The 15,848-nt window shown below is 37.1% G+C and overlaps 1 protein-coding gene across 1 annotated transcript in view; it reads right to left on the minus strand.

Moving 5' to 3' along the window:
- Positions 1 to 15,848, minus strand: part of LOC150089795 (uncharacterized) — a 44,667-nt gene that overhangs the window by 7,483 nt on the left and 21,336 nt on the right. The window contains exons 3-4 of the mRNA XM_090368819.1: positions 10,468 to 10,593; positions 3,170 to 3,256 (exon numbers count right to left, since the gene is read on the minus strand). Of these exons, the coding sequence (XP_090224945.1) occupies positions 3,170 to 3,256; positions 10,468 to 10,593 (213 nt within the window). The remainder of the gene's footprint in view (positions 1 to 3,169; positions 3,257 to 10,467; positions 10,594 to 15,848) is intronic.

Here is a 15,848-nt window from a genome sequence, read left to right on the forward strand (position 1 = left end):
GGTTATGTCGTTTAGTGTTATGTTCTGTTGTTTCTCTGACCATTCAGCCGTTGGGCCCTTAATGTGACCCACCGTTGTCCTCAATTAGCCACGAGGAGGCAGGTAAGGTACAACCGCCAGTAGATAGTTTATTTTGCTACTCTGGCTGGCCCTACCATCTAGTTTCCGAAGATTTCAGTGGCAAGGGCCTTAAAAAAAAAAAAAAAAAAAAAAAATTTAAAATTGGGGCCTAATCTGTCGGTTCAGTTACAGTATTAGGGGAAGACTGTAGGGACAGGCAGAAATATGGGGACAATACGAAAGACATAGCCAGAAATGTTCGTGGGAGGCTGGCTGCACTAGGAAGAGAGAGGGCGAACAGAGACCCCCCTCCCTTCGCCAGGGGACAGGGAGTAAAGGCACCAAAAATGGGAACGTGGTGCAGGTCGCCTAATGACACTTGGCAGCAGGCCTCATCTTGTCTTCATCGGTGGTTAATATCAAATCCTGATGAGTCTAGTGTTAAACCGTTAATGGTCTTTATCATTTTTCATATCAAGTCTGAGAAGTCTGTGTTTGCTGTCACTTGAAGTTGGGGTTCCACCATTTGGGGTGGCCGTAGTGATGTCTGCAACGTTGTCATTTTGCTTGTTAGGCTGTTTCCGTTTTGTGAGTTTTTTTTTTTTTTTTTTTTGTTAGTTGTTTGTGCATTGGCTTTTGTGGCCATAATGCACCTCCAAAAGTTTTTGCATTTTACTCCGATCCAAACCCGAGGCGGTATTCGAATCCGCGACCTGTGGGTTACCAGGCAGGCACTTTACCAACCTGGCTAGCATTGTCGACCTTGTGAGTTGTAAAGGGGCAAAAGATCACTGGTGCTACATCGCAATTAGTGTTCGTCTACTTGTGACGAGCTCTTAGGCAGAGGAGAATAGATTATCCTCCTGGAGAATAGATTATCTTTGATATTAATATGCTGTGGAGGTTGTCATAGAGCCGGCAATCGTACATTAGATGCTACCAGCTGTCTAATTCGTGCAGACGCATGAAGGATCTTCTTCGTTTCCAAGAAGATCCTTCTTGTGCCTGCTTTTCTACGGAGTGTGTCTCCTCAGGTCTCACTTTTAATCAGGTTTTAATCTCACTTCTAATCACAAGAATGTGCTTAGAGAACTTACTAAGAGATATTGGACGAGCCATCCTAACATTCAAGGTCCAAATATTGATTTCCCTTACGTAACGGGTGCCCACACAAAATACTGTCTATCCAACAGTTTGCCAAGAAACGTATAAACAGCATTCCCTATAAATAACATTGCACTGAAACAGAAGCAAACGTCTTTGACATGTAAAAGCAACATTAGTATGCAGGTATGTTGCATGAATTTTGTGAGGTTCGATTATATACAATTTTTTGGGTCAAGCTTGTATATATTCATTCACGATGTTTTTAAAGTTATTCTATAATCCCCTTGTATTTACAACCCAATGTCCTACCTATTTAAGAGGCGCCTCCATAGCCAGGTGGAAAGGAGAAGCAGTGCGTAGCACACGCTCCTTGATTAGACCGGGGTTCGAGCCCGTCACCACCAAATACGGAAGATGCGGAAAGGTTATGGAATGACCACCGCATATTCCCGGAGCAATATGGCCTTAGTTGCTAATGCTCCTAAAAACCAAACAACAACAACCTAATTGATAAAGAGCAGGTGTTTTGCCAGCATTTCATAATAGAAGATTATCAGAGGCCCCTTTTATGAAATTAAAACCTTAAGCCATATTTTTAACAACCGAAATCTAGCTCGTCATCATTCATTTTAGCATCCCCTCATGTCTTCCCACTACGGTTCGAGGGCTAGCAATCCAAAGATACTATCAAGGTCATGGGGACGATCAGATCAAAGATATATTTTGTGTTTCCCAAGCATTTTCTTTAACATGATGAAAAAGAGAACACTCATCTAGTTCATTTAAAATTTGCCTTCCAGTAGTAAGTTTTTTTTTTTTTTTTTTTTCCCAATTGCTTCAATCAATTAGGAGAAGACTGAAATCTTCCATCCCAGGCACACTCAGTTACTCGCTCATGACATCTTCATACAGAGGCAGTCATAATTTTCACACTGTTCTGGTATATAGTATTTCTCTTTCTTATATTTTCATTTGATTCTTATTATCTCGTCATATTTATAGGTGATAGACGACTGTCGTCGACCGGTGCAATACCACCATTTTGCTTTTTGGAGGCTTGAAGTGGTGAAACCCATGTTTAGTCTCTAGAGCAAAGTTTCCGGCATTCCCATCATACTTCTCTTTCAACCCATGCACGGTACTAAGTACTATAGGTTTTGATACTTTTCGCGTTTGGGGGTTCCATAAAAAAAAAAATAAAAAAAAATACAGTCTCAATGCAAGTACAATTTCCAATCTGATAATGCTCTTATTTTTCATAGACAGAATATGCAAGTAATACAAATACTGAACCGTGAGAGTAAGGAAGTGCAACTATACACTTTAATGTGTATATGAAAATAAAGTAAATTTCTGGTTAATAAGGGAATCACTGGAGTTAAAAATTCAGTTATTATACCGGTTAATTGTACCGGTTGAGAATGCATTGTAAATATTAAAACTTCTGAATTTTCCGTAATTAACTCATAAAGTTGAGATACATCCTGCACATATTTAAATATATATATCTTCTTCTTCCAGTCACATAAATCCCTGAGGAGCTGGTGTAGCCACCGACAAATTCCTTCAACTGCATCGATCGTGTGCTATACGAACGGCATCGTTGGTTTTGCTATAGTGTCTGTGGCATCAGATAATGTGGTGATATGCCCTTGCCTACCAATTGGCCGATTTTGAAAGGGGCCGGCTTTAAATTGCTTTTACTCTGATGTTGATCCTCAAATCTTATTCAAGGCTGCATGGATTGAACAGGAAATATTAAGTACAATATTTTTTTTTTCACGTAATTACATCGTCTTAACTGTATTTTAAAAATTTTCTCTGAAAGAGAGCATAATCCTTGTAAGACCATACACAAACAATGGCTATGAAAAATCAAAATTGCCATTTTTTTATTGATTTATTTGTTTTTATAATTTTCACTAAAGAAAAAACTGATAGTTTTGATTGTTAAAAAAAAATTGCATCATAATTATATTTTAAATAAACATTAAAAAACTACCTTTTCTGCTTCAAATAAATTCTCGAAGTTTTCTGGATCATCCAAGTTTCGTTTCTTCGAGAAGCAATCCCATACTTGCTTCTGTTTCTATTAAAGAAAGAACGTTTAATTAATAGAAACGTCACCGATACTGCTTTACAAATATCCGATGGGGTGAACATTTAATTCGCGGGTTGGTGCAAGATCTCATCTTAATTATCATCGCTTGAATCTTCTCTGGATTTCTACTTCTCGAAATACGAGAAGTACAAATCCAGCTTTCAACTTTACACACTTCGCCAACCTCGTACCCACGCATTTAATGTCCATTCTACCCATATTTCGAAACCTTGAGTCCTGCTTTCGTTATGGCTCTGCGAGCAGTGTTGGGTATTACTGAAACGCTTGTCTTTCAAAGATTTCTTAAGACGCGGAAACAACAAGAAATCACACTGGGCTAAGCCTGGTGAAATAGGGGTTTGAAGCAGAACCTCTGCGCCTATGCCGGTGATCGATCCCTGCATAATGCTAGTCATATGGAAATGTTTAGTCACATCGGAACAAGGCCGTCCTACCGAGGCACTCATTATCGTACTCTTCATTCATCTCTTTAACTTTTTTCCGGTGCATTTAAGCCCAATCTTACATAATAAAGCAGTAGTGTCCAATTTACGGCACGCGGGCTGGATCCGGGCTCGAATAATAATTATTATACGGCCCATGCGGAAAGTGAACTAAAATAGCCTTTGAGAGAGTTGCACCACTGCTTGTACAGGCATGAAGCTTCGAGCTCGACTGTATCAAACGTGTACAAGAAGACCACTGCAGTCCAATTATGTCCGCTAAATACAGTTGGGTACGCAACAAAATTTTCATATTTTGGAATTCGACTTTTTAGATATAACTTGTTCATTGTATTGAATTATTATTATTTTGTATTGAATTAAAGAATGAACTAAAAATTGTCCGAAAGAACATATTTCGAAAAAATGTAAAGCCGATTTGAAGTGTCGTATTTTAATCAAAGGTGGACTAACGACTATTTCTTCATTGAGTCCGAAAAAGCAGTGTGTCTGGTTTGTAAGGAGCCTGTGTCAGATTTTAAAGAATATAATTTAAAACCACACTATGATTCCAGGCATAAATCTTATGATCAATATAAAGGAGTGTTGGGAAAGGAAAAGTGTTCGAAGTTACAAAACGAATTAAGAAAACCGAAGACACTGAAAACGTGTCATGAAATTTATCTGTTATAAATGCGAGTTTTCAAGTTGTATATTTGATCGTTTTTTTAAAGAAAATCGTTCAGTGATGGTGAATTTATTAAACTTCGTTTGTTATAAGTTGTGTAAAAAATTAGCGCACCATATAGAAAAATATTAATAATAATATTATTATTATTATTTTATTTCAAGACGTAGCTTTATAATCACAATCACGCTCCTTACTTTATTTTGTAATTATATAGACATTTTATAGGTTTCACTTTGTAATCGTAGACTCTTGTACTGTTTAAAACTTGACCCCGTGGTTGAAGTAGATACGAAATAGTTTAATATACATCTCTAACTTGATACCGTAAGGCATAACGTAAAACTAGATAGCGTAATGCATATCACTGTATCTGGCTATCTATTAGATTAGTGTAAAATTCTCAATTAGTTAAGTAAATCTAATTAGCTTATTAATTTTAGTTGTTAATCAATTATGGCATTCTTGGATTCAAAGGAGAACTCCATCGACAGGAGATGCACAAATGTGTCCGCGATTCAGAAAGGAAATAAAAGGGTGACACAAGCAATTATAGACCTGTAAGTTTAACTTCGGTTACGGGAAAAAAAATGGAGTCACCAGTGGTTAAAGAAGCATTACAGGATCATCTAGACAAGACTGCAGTGATAGTTCAGACATAGCATTGGTTTGTTAATGGAAGGTCTTGTCTTACCAGTTTGACTGGATTCTATGGTGTTGTCACAAATGCACTGGATGCAAAAATAATTTGGATATCATTTGCTTGGATTGTAGGAAAGCTTTTTTTTTATGATACTGTTGGACATTGAAGACATGGCAGTTTTACAAATTGTAACAGTATGGCGTTAAGGACAAGTTGCTACAATGGATAAAGGGAACGTTGAGTGGGAGAAGACAAAGAGTGGTAATCAAATCAATGGACACTGCTCTTCGTGGACTAATGTTATTAGTGGAGTCCTCTGGGGTCCAGTGCTAGGCCCATTATTATTTCATGTAATTATCAGTGATATTGATGAAGGTATATCAATCTTAATGTGCAAATTTGCATTTGAAACAAAGGTTACAAGGTTTATTAATGACAGTAAAGACAGTATGCTACTCACAAGATCTAGAAATGTTGTGCAGATTGTCTGAGAAATGGAAAGTAATGTTTAACTTTGACACATAAAAGTACTGAATATGGGTAGCAGTATCCCCAGGAGGAATAAGCACGTAATTATCACTTTGAATAAGGCAATGGTCAAGACAGCCCTTGAGTACTGCGTACAGTACAGACCTGTATGTCTAATTTTAAGAAGGATTTAGAGTTGTTAGAACGAGTTAATACATTCCGATAAGACCACCTGCGAGGTGATCTTATCGGGGTGCATAAGGCCTTGAATGGTTTTTGTGGCGGCTTATTGCTGATTGGATTCTTCCCTTTGCTTAGATTACCAACTGGAGGTGTGGGGCATAGATTCAATTTGAGGAAAATACAGTTGTAGAATGGGTGTACGGAAATTTGCCGTTAGCCAGAGGAAGTTGATTGCTGGAACAGATTTCCATTGCTGTTGTGAAGTTTGATAGTTTAAATAAATTCAAGGCAGAACTAGACAAACATTTGATTGAATGGACTGATGGAATATGATTAATTTTTTATTATATCCCTATTAATTGAGCTCTTGCATCATATACCTCAATTAATGCATAAAGCTAATATTAATGCTGTTCGAAAGAATTTGTTTGAGCTACTTTTGGAAAACATAAAATAAATGAAATAGTTTGGTGTGACACTGGATGACAGTATTGATGTAAATGACACGGCTCAATTTCATATTTTCATAAGCGGAATTAATAATAATTTTGTATAGTTGAAGACTTATCTGATCTACAGTGTATGCATGGAACAACTACAGGTGAAAATAGATTTGAAGATTTTTGCCGATCTTTGAAAAGTTAGGATTAAATATTAAAAACCTGGCAGAATTCACAACTAACCGTACAAAAAACATGACTGGTAAAAACATTAGTATTATGGGTAGCATAGCCAAGAAAATAATATATATCGGAGCTGAACATCCTATTGTAATTCAAGGCATTGTGCATTTATAAGCTCTGGGAAAGTATTCATTGTCCAAAAAGTTACGTATGTTGTTATTTCAACCGTAAATTGTATAACAGCGCATGGTCTTAATCACCGTATGTTTCAACAGTTTCTTTCTGAAATCGAAGCTGAATACGAAGATTTAATTTTACATAGTGCAGTGAGATGGCAAAGTGCTATAACTCGTTTCTTTAAACTTCATCATGAGTTTGATATATTTATGAGCGAAAAGAGGAAACCAAACCAATAAAGCAACTATAAATATGGAGTGCTTGTTTGATCTTGCGATTCTTAAAGACATTTCTAGTTATTTAAATGCTCTTAATTTTAAACTACAATAAAAAGTAAAATTGGCCACTGATTTCTTTGATGATATACAAATAATTTCAGGATAAATTGTTATTATTTAAATCCCAAATTGAGCAAGACAATTTAGTTCACTTTTATTCTTGTACCGAGCTAAAACGGAGACATATTTTCGAAGAATTCTTGCCTGTCGTTATTACAATTACTTTTTTAAGAGTTTGAAATTTGATTTTCTGACTTAATACTATCTTAAAAAATACAAAATCTTGTTTGATTATTTATTTACTACTATTATGGCTGAAAATGACAATCCCAGTTGCAACTTGAAATTATTAATCTTCAAACCAAAACATGGTTCAAAAATAAATATATGGACTGCGAAAATAAACTGATTGCATTCTACAAGGTTCTCTCATCTGAAGCTTTTCCTCTAATAAATGAAAATTACTATTATTATTATGTCTTTTTTTCTATGATCTAGAAGATTTGTGCTTAACATGAAAGTAACAGTATTTACATAATTATTTAATTACATATTTGAAAATTGTGGAATACCGTAGTATCCCAAATTAAGCAAGATAATATTTGATCAAACGTGCTGGACAAAAACGTGAAATATATGTAGAAAAAGATATTTTCTTGTTTGAAGCAGTCCAAAACTGTATATTTGTGTAAGTGTCATTAGCTTCTGACGTCTCTAGATATGCTACTGGCAGAATTTATCCATATCGATGGTTAGACTGTTAATCAAGTCAAACGTGTTTCCTGGGAACATGCGTCTCAGTCCTTTGAGATTGCTGAAACTGATACGTAGCGGGCGCCCTCTGTCGACTAGACTTCTTCTTCTTCTTCTGGCAATTCGGGGAGTTTTTATTAAGTCATTGGTATCAGTGGCGTCAAGTTTAGCTGCAACAATTTGTTGTTTCCATTGTTTACTAGTTGCCCTAGAAATTGTGTCCTTGTTGCCCTAGAAATGGAGTACTAGTTGCCAGTCCGCCAATTAAGTCATTTTAGGAGTCAGTATTCTAATCTCAGGAACTTGTTGAAGTGTGTTTCAGGGGCCGATGACCAAATAGTTGTTGCATAAAGAGGAATGGGGTAGAGACATCGAAGGACGTATTTCTTGACCAATTCAGCATGGTGTATCCCCATAAGTTCCTGGCGAATTTCCCATATAGCAGAACATATTTTTGTGTTCAGGAGATGTGCTTGGAATGTCAGACCCTCAACTTATACTAACCCCTGATCCTTGTGCGTTTTAATTTTTTTAATCAATGATCCATTAATTGCAACGTTGATATCAGTGTGTGACTTCTTTCACGTGAATGCCATTTGGGCTGTCTTTTCTTGGTCAATCTGTAAACCAATCGATTTCAGACATTGTTCAATTTGATTGATTTTTTTAAATTTTCCTGCAGATTAGTGGTAAGCACATGATTTTTGTTAGATGTAATGTACAATTTCAGATCATGATTGGAAATTAGTCTGGTATGCCAGGAAAGACTCTACAATTCATCATCATCATCATCATCATCAGCCATTTTCAATCCATGCAGGATGAAGGCTCTCCAGCAACTTTCCAGTTCCTTCTGTTTTGAGCACTGGCCATCCATTTACTACTCAAAAACTCATGAATTTCATCTATCCATCTCCGCCTTTGTCTTCCAGGTTTTCTTCTAGCTCCTCTTGGGTACCATTCTGTTATTTTCTTAGTCCATCTGTCATCATCTCGAAGACCTATGTGTCCTTGGGGAGGACACATAGGTCTTCGAGCTATGTGTCCTGCCCAAGACCATTTTAGTTCTTTAGTTTTGATAAGAATGTCCTTTACTTGAGTTTGCTGTCTAATCCATGTGTTTCTGTTCTTATCTAACACTCTGATTCCCAATATAATTCGTTCCATTCTTCGCTGTGTAGTTCTTAGCTTCTCTTCCATTCTTTTGGTGAGTGCCCAAGTTTCACTTCCATAAGTCATGGTGGGGAGTATGCATTGATTCATTATTTTACGTTTCAGACAAACTGGGATATTGCTCTTCAGTATGTGACTATATTTCCTGAATGCTATCCATCCAAAATTTATTCTTCTCTTGACTTCCAGCCATTTATCATTATTACAGCTAATAACTTGTCCCAGATAAGTATATGACTCCACCTTTTCAATTACTGCTCCTTCAATCATTATTTCCCTTTCCGTGGCATACTTGTTCATCATTACTTTTGTTTTAGCCATATTCATCTTTAGTCCAAAATCCTTACTAACTGTGCATAACTGATTAAGATTTTTCTCTAATTCTTTGGGATCGTGGCTTATGACCAAAATGTCATCTGCAAATCGTAGATGGTTTAGGTACTCTCCATTCACATTGACTCCTTTCTGCGACCAGTCTAATCTTCTGAAAGCTTCCTCAAGGGCAGCAGTAAACAGCTTCGGAGATATTGTGTCTCCTTGTCGAACTCCTTTCTCGATTTAAACTCTACAATTACGGTAAATAAAGTTGATGACAGGACTTCCGCCCCCCCCTCTTCCTGTGGGATACTCATGTTAGTAGTGCGTTTTGTCCAGAAGCTAGGATGCTGAGATGTTTGTGCTACAGGATTAATTTAATTATGCTGAGAGAATTTCCTGTAATGTTCAAATAATGCTGGAAAATGGTGACCAGAGCTGTTATTTTTATTTTGTCATAGGCCGTTTTAATATATATAAAAAAAAAACAATAATGACATCAATCTGTGTCCTGTCATTGCGGGCTTTCTGGATTTTTATAAGGGTGTCCTTGAGTTTGAAATTTGTAGTCAGTGATTGAAGCAGTGGTCTGCAATGGAGGGCTGAAAAAAAATGTCATTAAAATGGCTACTTCGTTTGGATCAATTTTTTTTCAAGCATGAAATCAAATAATTTATTTTTTTTTTTGAAATATACAGAATAACAGATGATCACCTTCATTCCGTATTGTGAATGGGCGTCGCAAATTTTCAATAAAATTTTGAACATTTTTTTTTTAAATCTTACGTTTTGTTCAGTAAATATTATGAATTGTAATCACCAAAATTTTTAATATTTTCAGATTTACACACTATTTATTTATTGACCTTACTATTGTAACGAAGTGATCCTTTTCAGGTTGTAAATTTTCTGAAGTAAGCATTTAAAAGTAAAAATAAGCTATTAAAAAAAAAAGAAGTAAGTCATATTTTTACAATTGTAAAATCTTTTAAAAAATTTTGCTATGAAATTGTTGGAAATTTGCATGTTTTATATATAGCCTGGTAATAAAAAAATAGTAACATGAAAATAGAAACTTTTTTTACACTTCATGTCGCCCGCGAACCAAATCTAACTTTGAAATGGCCCCTGTACGGGAAAAGGTTAGACATCCTTGGAATAGCCCGTCACGCACCTTGGTTACGGGTTAAAACAAAATTTGGCAAAATTGTTTAACTAAAAAAAATAAATAAATAAAACGAAAAAGACACATGCTAAAAAATCTGAATGAATTAAATTAGCAGTTCAAATACAATATAAGTTAACACATCAAAAATAGAGGTTACAATACAACTTTAAAAGCAGAGGTTGTCGGAATATTTACAGAACACTGAAGATGTTCCTGAATTAATCATGTAATTAATGCAAATTAATAAATAGTGTCAATTATGTTTTGCTTTTAAGTGAAGTTCATACCTTAGATAGAGCGTTGCATTTACAACCTTCCCATCTATCTTCACATAAGAATTCAATAGTTTCCTCTGAGGTTGGGTAACTGCCCGGTTCACTCTTTTGTATGCACTTTTTAAAGTCTGTGACTACCTTTAAATAGAAAATTAATTTTCCATATCAGAAAACATAAAAAGATTTTGCTATCCTAAATTCGTTATTATGAAAATGAGTAATATTTTCGTCAAGCTAACATCGCACGAAAAAAGTATGAAACAAATAGTAATCGTAATCGTGGCATCTGATGAAAGAAAGCAAGCGTATGACCTCATATGAAAAGCGTATGAAAGGTGATTAAACCTATCATCCTATCCGCTTCCCTCACCCGCAGGTACTATCCAGATGACCTTTGAATTTCCCCACACATTCAGCCTCTACCACCCATGTAGGGTGGTAGAGGCTGAATGTGTGGGGGAATACAAACCTATTCCAGTATTTTAAAACTCGCTGTATAAAAGAAAACTTCCTTTTTTTTTTTTTTTTTTTTTTTTTTTTTTTTAATCTAAACATCAAACACGACAGGTGTTAGAACCTATAGTACTTAGTACCGTGCTTGGTTTGGAGGTTGAGAAGACGAAAGAAGATATTTGTTGACATTGGACTTGAACTTCTGCAGACTGTAATTTTCAGGAAATAGGAATGAAGGAAGGTTGTTCCAGAAAACGGCAGTTGAATGAATAAACGTGGAAGATGAAAAGTTGGTTCTGTGAGTTTGAAGTTGGACAGTAAATGGATGTTGGCTGGTGGCGACACGTGTTTTGAAACTGTTTTGAAACTGGTTTCGGACTATTTTGAAAGAGAGAGCGGGAATTATAGAAGTCAATTCGGAAGAACAGTGCCCATGGAAGTATCTGTAGCAGAGGCATGCAGCAGAAACAGTACGTCTATGAGAAAGCGAGTGGAGAGATGAGTCGTTAATTAACCTAAATGCCCCTCTTCTGAATGGAATCAAGAAGCCTGAGAGAGGTGTCGGGGGCCCAACCCCAGATGTGGGAACAATATTCCATGGCAGGGCGGATTTGCGATTTATACAGAGTGACCAGCTGTTTGGAAGAAAAGTAACGCCGAGAGCGAAAGAGAAAACCAAGTTTTTTAGATGCAGAGGAAGCAATATTTGTAATGCGCTTGTGCCAAGAGAGATTAGAAGTCAGAGTAATCCCCTAAAGAGATATATCATTTTGCCTAGAAATCGGAGTGGAGTGTCTCTAAAGTTAAGCATAGGAGCAGAAGAATCCTTTTTGCGAGATAAAAGACAAGACTGAGTTTTAGAAGGGTTGAAATCAACTAAGTTTTCTTTGCCCCACTGGAGAATTACCTGAAGATCGGAATTTCAGGAATTGGTAGCAGATTTTCGAGAAATTGAAGCTGATCGAGCAGGACAAGGTTTCTCAAAATGGAAAGTGGAATGCAATGTGCTATCATCTGCAAAATTATGGATAGGATTTCTAGTCAATGGAAGAAGGTCATTAATATACAAGAGGAAAAGAGTGAAGGAAAGAACTGAACCTTGTGGGACACCGGAATTAGTAGAGAAATTAGAAGACAGAGAGCCATTTACCATCACCCTCAGTGAGGGATCAGAGAGAAAACTGGATAACCAATTACTAAAAACAGTTGGCAAACTATAAGATGGAAGCTTGTTTAGAAGACCTTTGTGCCAAACACTATCGAAAGCCCTTGAGATGTTAAGAGCAACTACTTGTGTTTCACCGAACCTTTCCATTGAATTAGTCCATAAATGGGTAACATAAGCCAGAATATCACCAGTGGATCGATACTGACGGAATCCATACTGGCGATCGTTGATCAGACGGAAGGTTTCTAGGTAGTTTAAAATTTGGCGGTTAATTGATTTCTCCATTACTTTAGAAAGAGTAGAAGTAATTGCAATGGGACGATAATTGGATGGGAGGGATTTGTCACACTTTTTTAGCAACTGGCTGGATATGAGCAAATTTCCAAGAAGAAGGAAAAACACCTTTGGAATAAGAAATTGAAAAAAGGCGGCAAAGAATAGGAGAAAGTTCAGGAGCACAGGTTTGAGAAAAAGTGCTGAAATACCATAGCGACCTGGACCTTTCTTAGCATTAAGATTCGTCAGAATACTTCTGAAATCCTTTTGATGGAAGACCACAGGGGGCATTGAATGGAGCGTGTTGGGAATAGTGGGATGTCTTTTACCAAGATCGTTAATGCATGAGTTGAAACAAAAATGGGTTCCTATCAGGTCAGCTTTATCCTTGGCTGAAGTGACAACAGAACCATCTGTTTTGGAAAGGGGTGGGAGCAGAGATGGGCAAAATTTGCGGCCAATAGCTTTGGTAAGATACCAGAATGCTCGGCTGCCATTAGGGCAAGAAACAAGTTTCTACTCTTAGCCTGTTGAAACTCTAGATTGGACTGGTTAATAACTGCTTTACAATTGTTGCGGCCCCGGGTGCCAAGCGTTTCTTGAGGCCAAGCGATTTTCTGTGCTAAATAGTACTGCGACTTTCTAAAGCGACTGAGTTTTTCCTTGTTTCATTTCATTCATAAGACTTTCTGTTTATTTAGCTCTACTTTTTAAAAGTATAGAAAGAGAGCCAGAAAAAGGAAAGTACCTTTTTCTTTATTTATTGTATATACTAACTGTACTAACTCCTACGCTTGGCCACAAGCGGCACTGCTCCTGCCTCCCCGTGGCGGGGCCGGTAACCTGGGTGGAAAAGCTAATCCCCCAGGGCGAAAAGGAGCCGACATGGATAAAGAAAATTATCCAGCCTTAGAGCCTTCAAGCTCAAATACCAAAGATTGGTATAACTCTGAAGAAGGTAGTGCGCAACATAAGCGCTTAAAAATAGATAATCATCAAACTGAGTATCCAAGTTTCCTGATTATCCATTCCTTAACTAGTCAACCAGTGAGTAAACTCTCTCCATTTATTATACAGAGATTTCTAGAAAATGCTGCTGGATCACCTAAAATGGTCAAAAGGCTGCAGTCAGGGGATTTGCTTGTGGAAACTACACAGTCGAAACACTCAGAATTATTGTTAAAGATGACAACATTTGGTGGTATCCCTGTTAAAATATCTCCCCACTCAACCCTAAATAGTTCCAAAGGTGTTATCTCCGAGTGGGATCTATTGAATGTAACAGAAGAGGAGCTTGTACAAGAACTTAAAGATCAAAAGGTCATACAAGCGAAGAGAATTTTGACTCGTAGAGATGGCAATCTCATTCCAACCCGCAGTGTAATTCTCACATTCAATACTCCAAACTTACCAAATACTGTAAAAGCTGGTTATTTAAATTGCCATATCCGCCCGTATATACCAAATCCAATACGGTGTTATAAATGTCAAAAGTTCGGACACTCTCAGGCAACATGTCGAGGTAACACAATATGCCCAAAATGTGGATCCCAGGATCACACTCAAACAGACTGTACTGCTACATCTCCAGTTTGCCCTAACTGCAGGGAAGAACATCCTGCATATTCTAGAAATTGTGAGTTATGGAAAGTTGGGAAAAAAATACAGAAATTTAAAGTTGAAAATAAAGTGACATATCAGGAAGCGCGACGACAAATACTGAAAGATACTCCTGCACGTACATATGCAGATGTTACAAAGAAATACCGTTCAATTGCTACGCAAACCAATGATTCAGTCCCACCGAACATATCACTTGCTGAATGGGCCAGAGCTCAGCTTTCAGTTCCTCAGCCATCCTTGAAGCAAAACAACAGAGACCAGACTTGCAATACTCCAATCTCCATCCCAACTACTAGTGGCATTAAGTCCCAAAGTGAGACCAGGATGACACAAGCCGAATCTTCTACTAAAACCCAAATTAATACTGCAGAAATGGATACAGATGACAAAACTGAACAAGAACCTATATTAGAAATTCATGCCGAAGAAGATATGGACACTGGACGGCCTACCTTTCCGAAAAAAGATAAAATTAAAATAGATCGCAATAAGCCTACTGCCTCTAAAAGGCAACCGGATCATCCTACCACTAAAACTAAATAATGAAGTGCATTTTACAATGGAACTGTCGAGGACTACGTACTAATATAGATGAACTTTATGACCTAATCCGAGATTTAAATCCAGCAGGCATTTGTTTACAGGAAACATTTTTAACTCCACAAGTGACACCCTCAATAAAGAAATATGTTTTGTACAGGCGTGACAGGAATGCAGCAACTGCAGCCCATGGAGGTGTTGCGGCTTTGGTATCGGTTACTATTCCGTCTAGACAAATCCCTTTAAAAACCAATTTAGAAGTTGTTGCTGTAAGAATAGAAATTGGAATATCTTTATCTCTTATTTCTATTTATCTTCCGCCGAACCAAACGTATGTACTCAGAGACTTTGATGAGCTCCTTGCCCAGATACCACCTCCTTTTTGTCTGATGGGTGATTTTAATGGACACCACCCATTATGGGGAAGTCTCCATATGGATAAAAGAGGGCAGCTAATAGAAGCATTACTGGACAAACAAAATCTAACTCTGCTGAACACCGGTGCACATACTCATGTTCATTTTCCTTCAGGAAATACTTCAGCCATAGATCTATCTATCTGTTCCCCGGCTCTGTACCCAAGTATACATTGGGCTGTATTGGATAATCCCCACAATAGTGATCATCTTCCAATTACTTGCAAATTCCAAACTACCACCACCTATCCGGAAACTCGCAGAAGATGGAAATTTACAAAGGCAAACTGGGAAAAATTTTCCTTAAATACAGTTTTAGATAAAAGCTTCATTCTGAACCAGTCAATAGATGAAGCTAATGAGCATATTACTAAACGGATACTATCAGCAGCAAACAAAGCTGTTCCTCAGTCATCGACTCATCCACGCAGGTGCAAAAACTACTGGTGGAATGATGAATGTAATAGAGCAAAAAAAGAAAAGAACAAAGCTTGGAATATCTTCCGCAAGCATCCCACTATTATAAACCTTATAAATTACAAGAAATTAAATGCTAAAGCACGACAAATAAGAAGGAAAGCCAAAAAAGATTCCTGGATACAGTTCGCTTCCACTATCACCAAAAACACCGATACTAGATTAATCTGGAGGAAAATCCAAAATCTGAATGGCAAATATCCATTGTCATCCTCTCCAATATTGATCTGTAATGGACAGGAACTGTCTTCCTCCAAAGACATAGCAAATGCTTTGGCTGAAGCCTTTGCAAAAATCTCAGCAGCAAATTCATATGATGCTTCATTCCAACAAATTAAAGTGGTAGCAGAAAGGTATAAGTTAAATTTCAACACCGGTCTGTCTCTTCCATATAATCAGCCTTTTACTATATCCGAGTTAACGGATGCTCTTAACAGAGC

Source organism: Mastigoproctus giganteus, chromosome 2 (assembly GCF_048544385.1).
Source record: "Mastigoproctus giganteus isolate SK-2022 chromosome 2, ASM4854438v1, whole genome shotgun sequence".
Lineage (NCBI taxonomy): Eukaryota > Metazoa > Arthropoda > Arachnida > Uropygi > Thelyphonidae > Mastigoproctus > Mastigoproctus giganteus.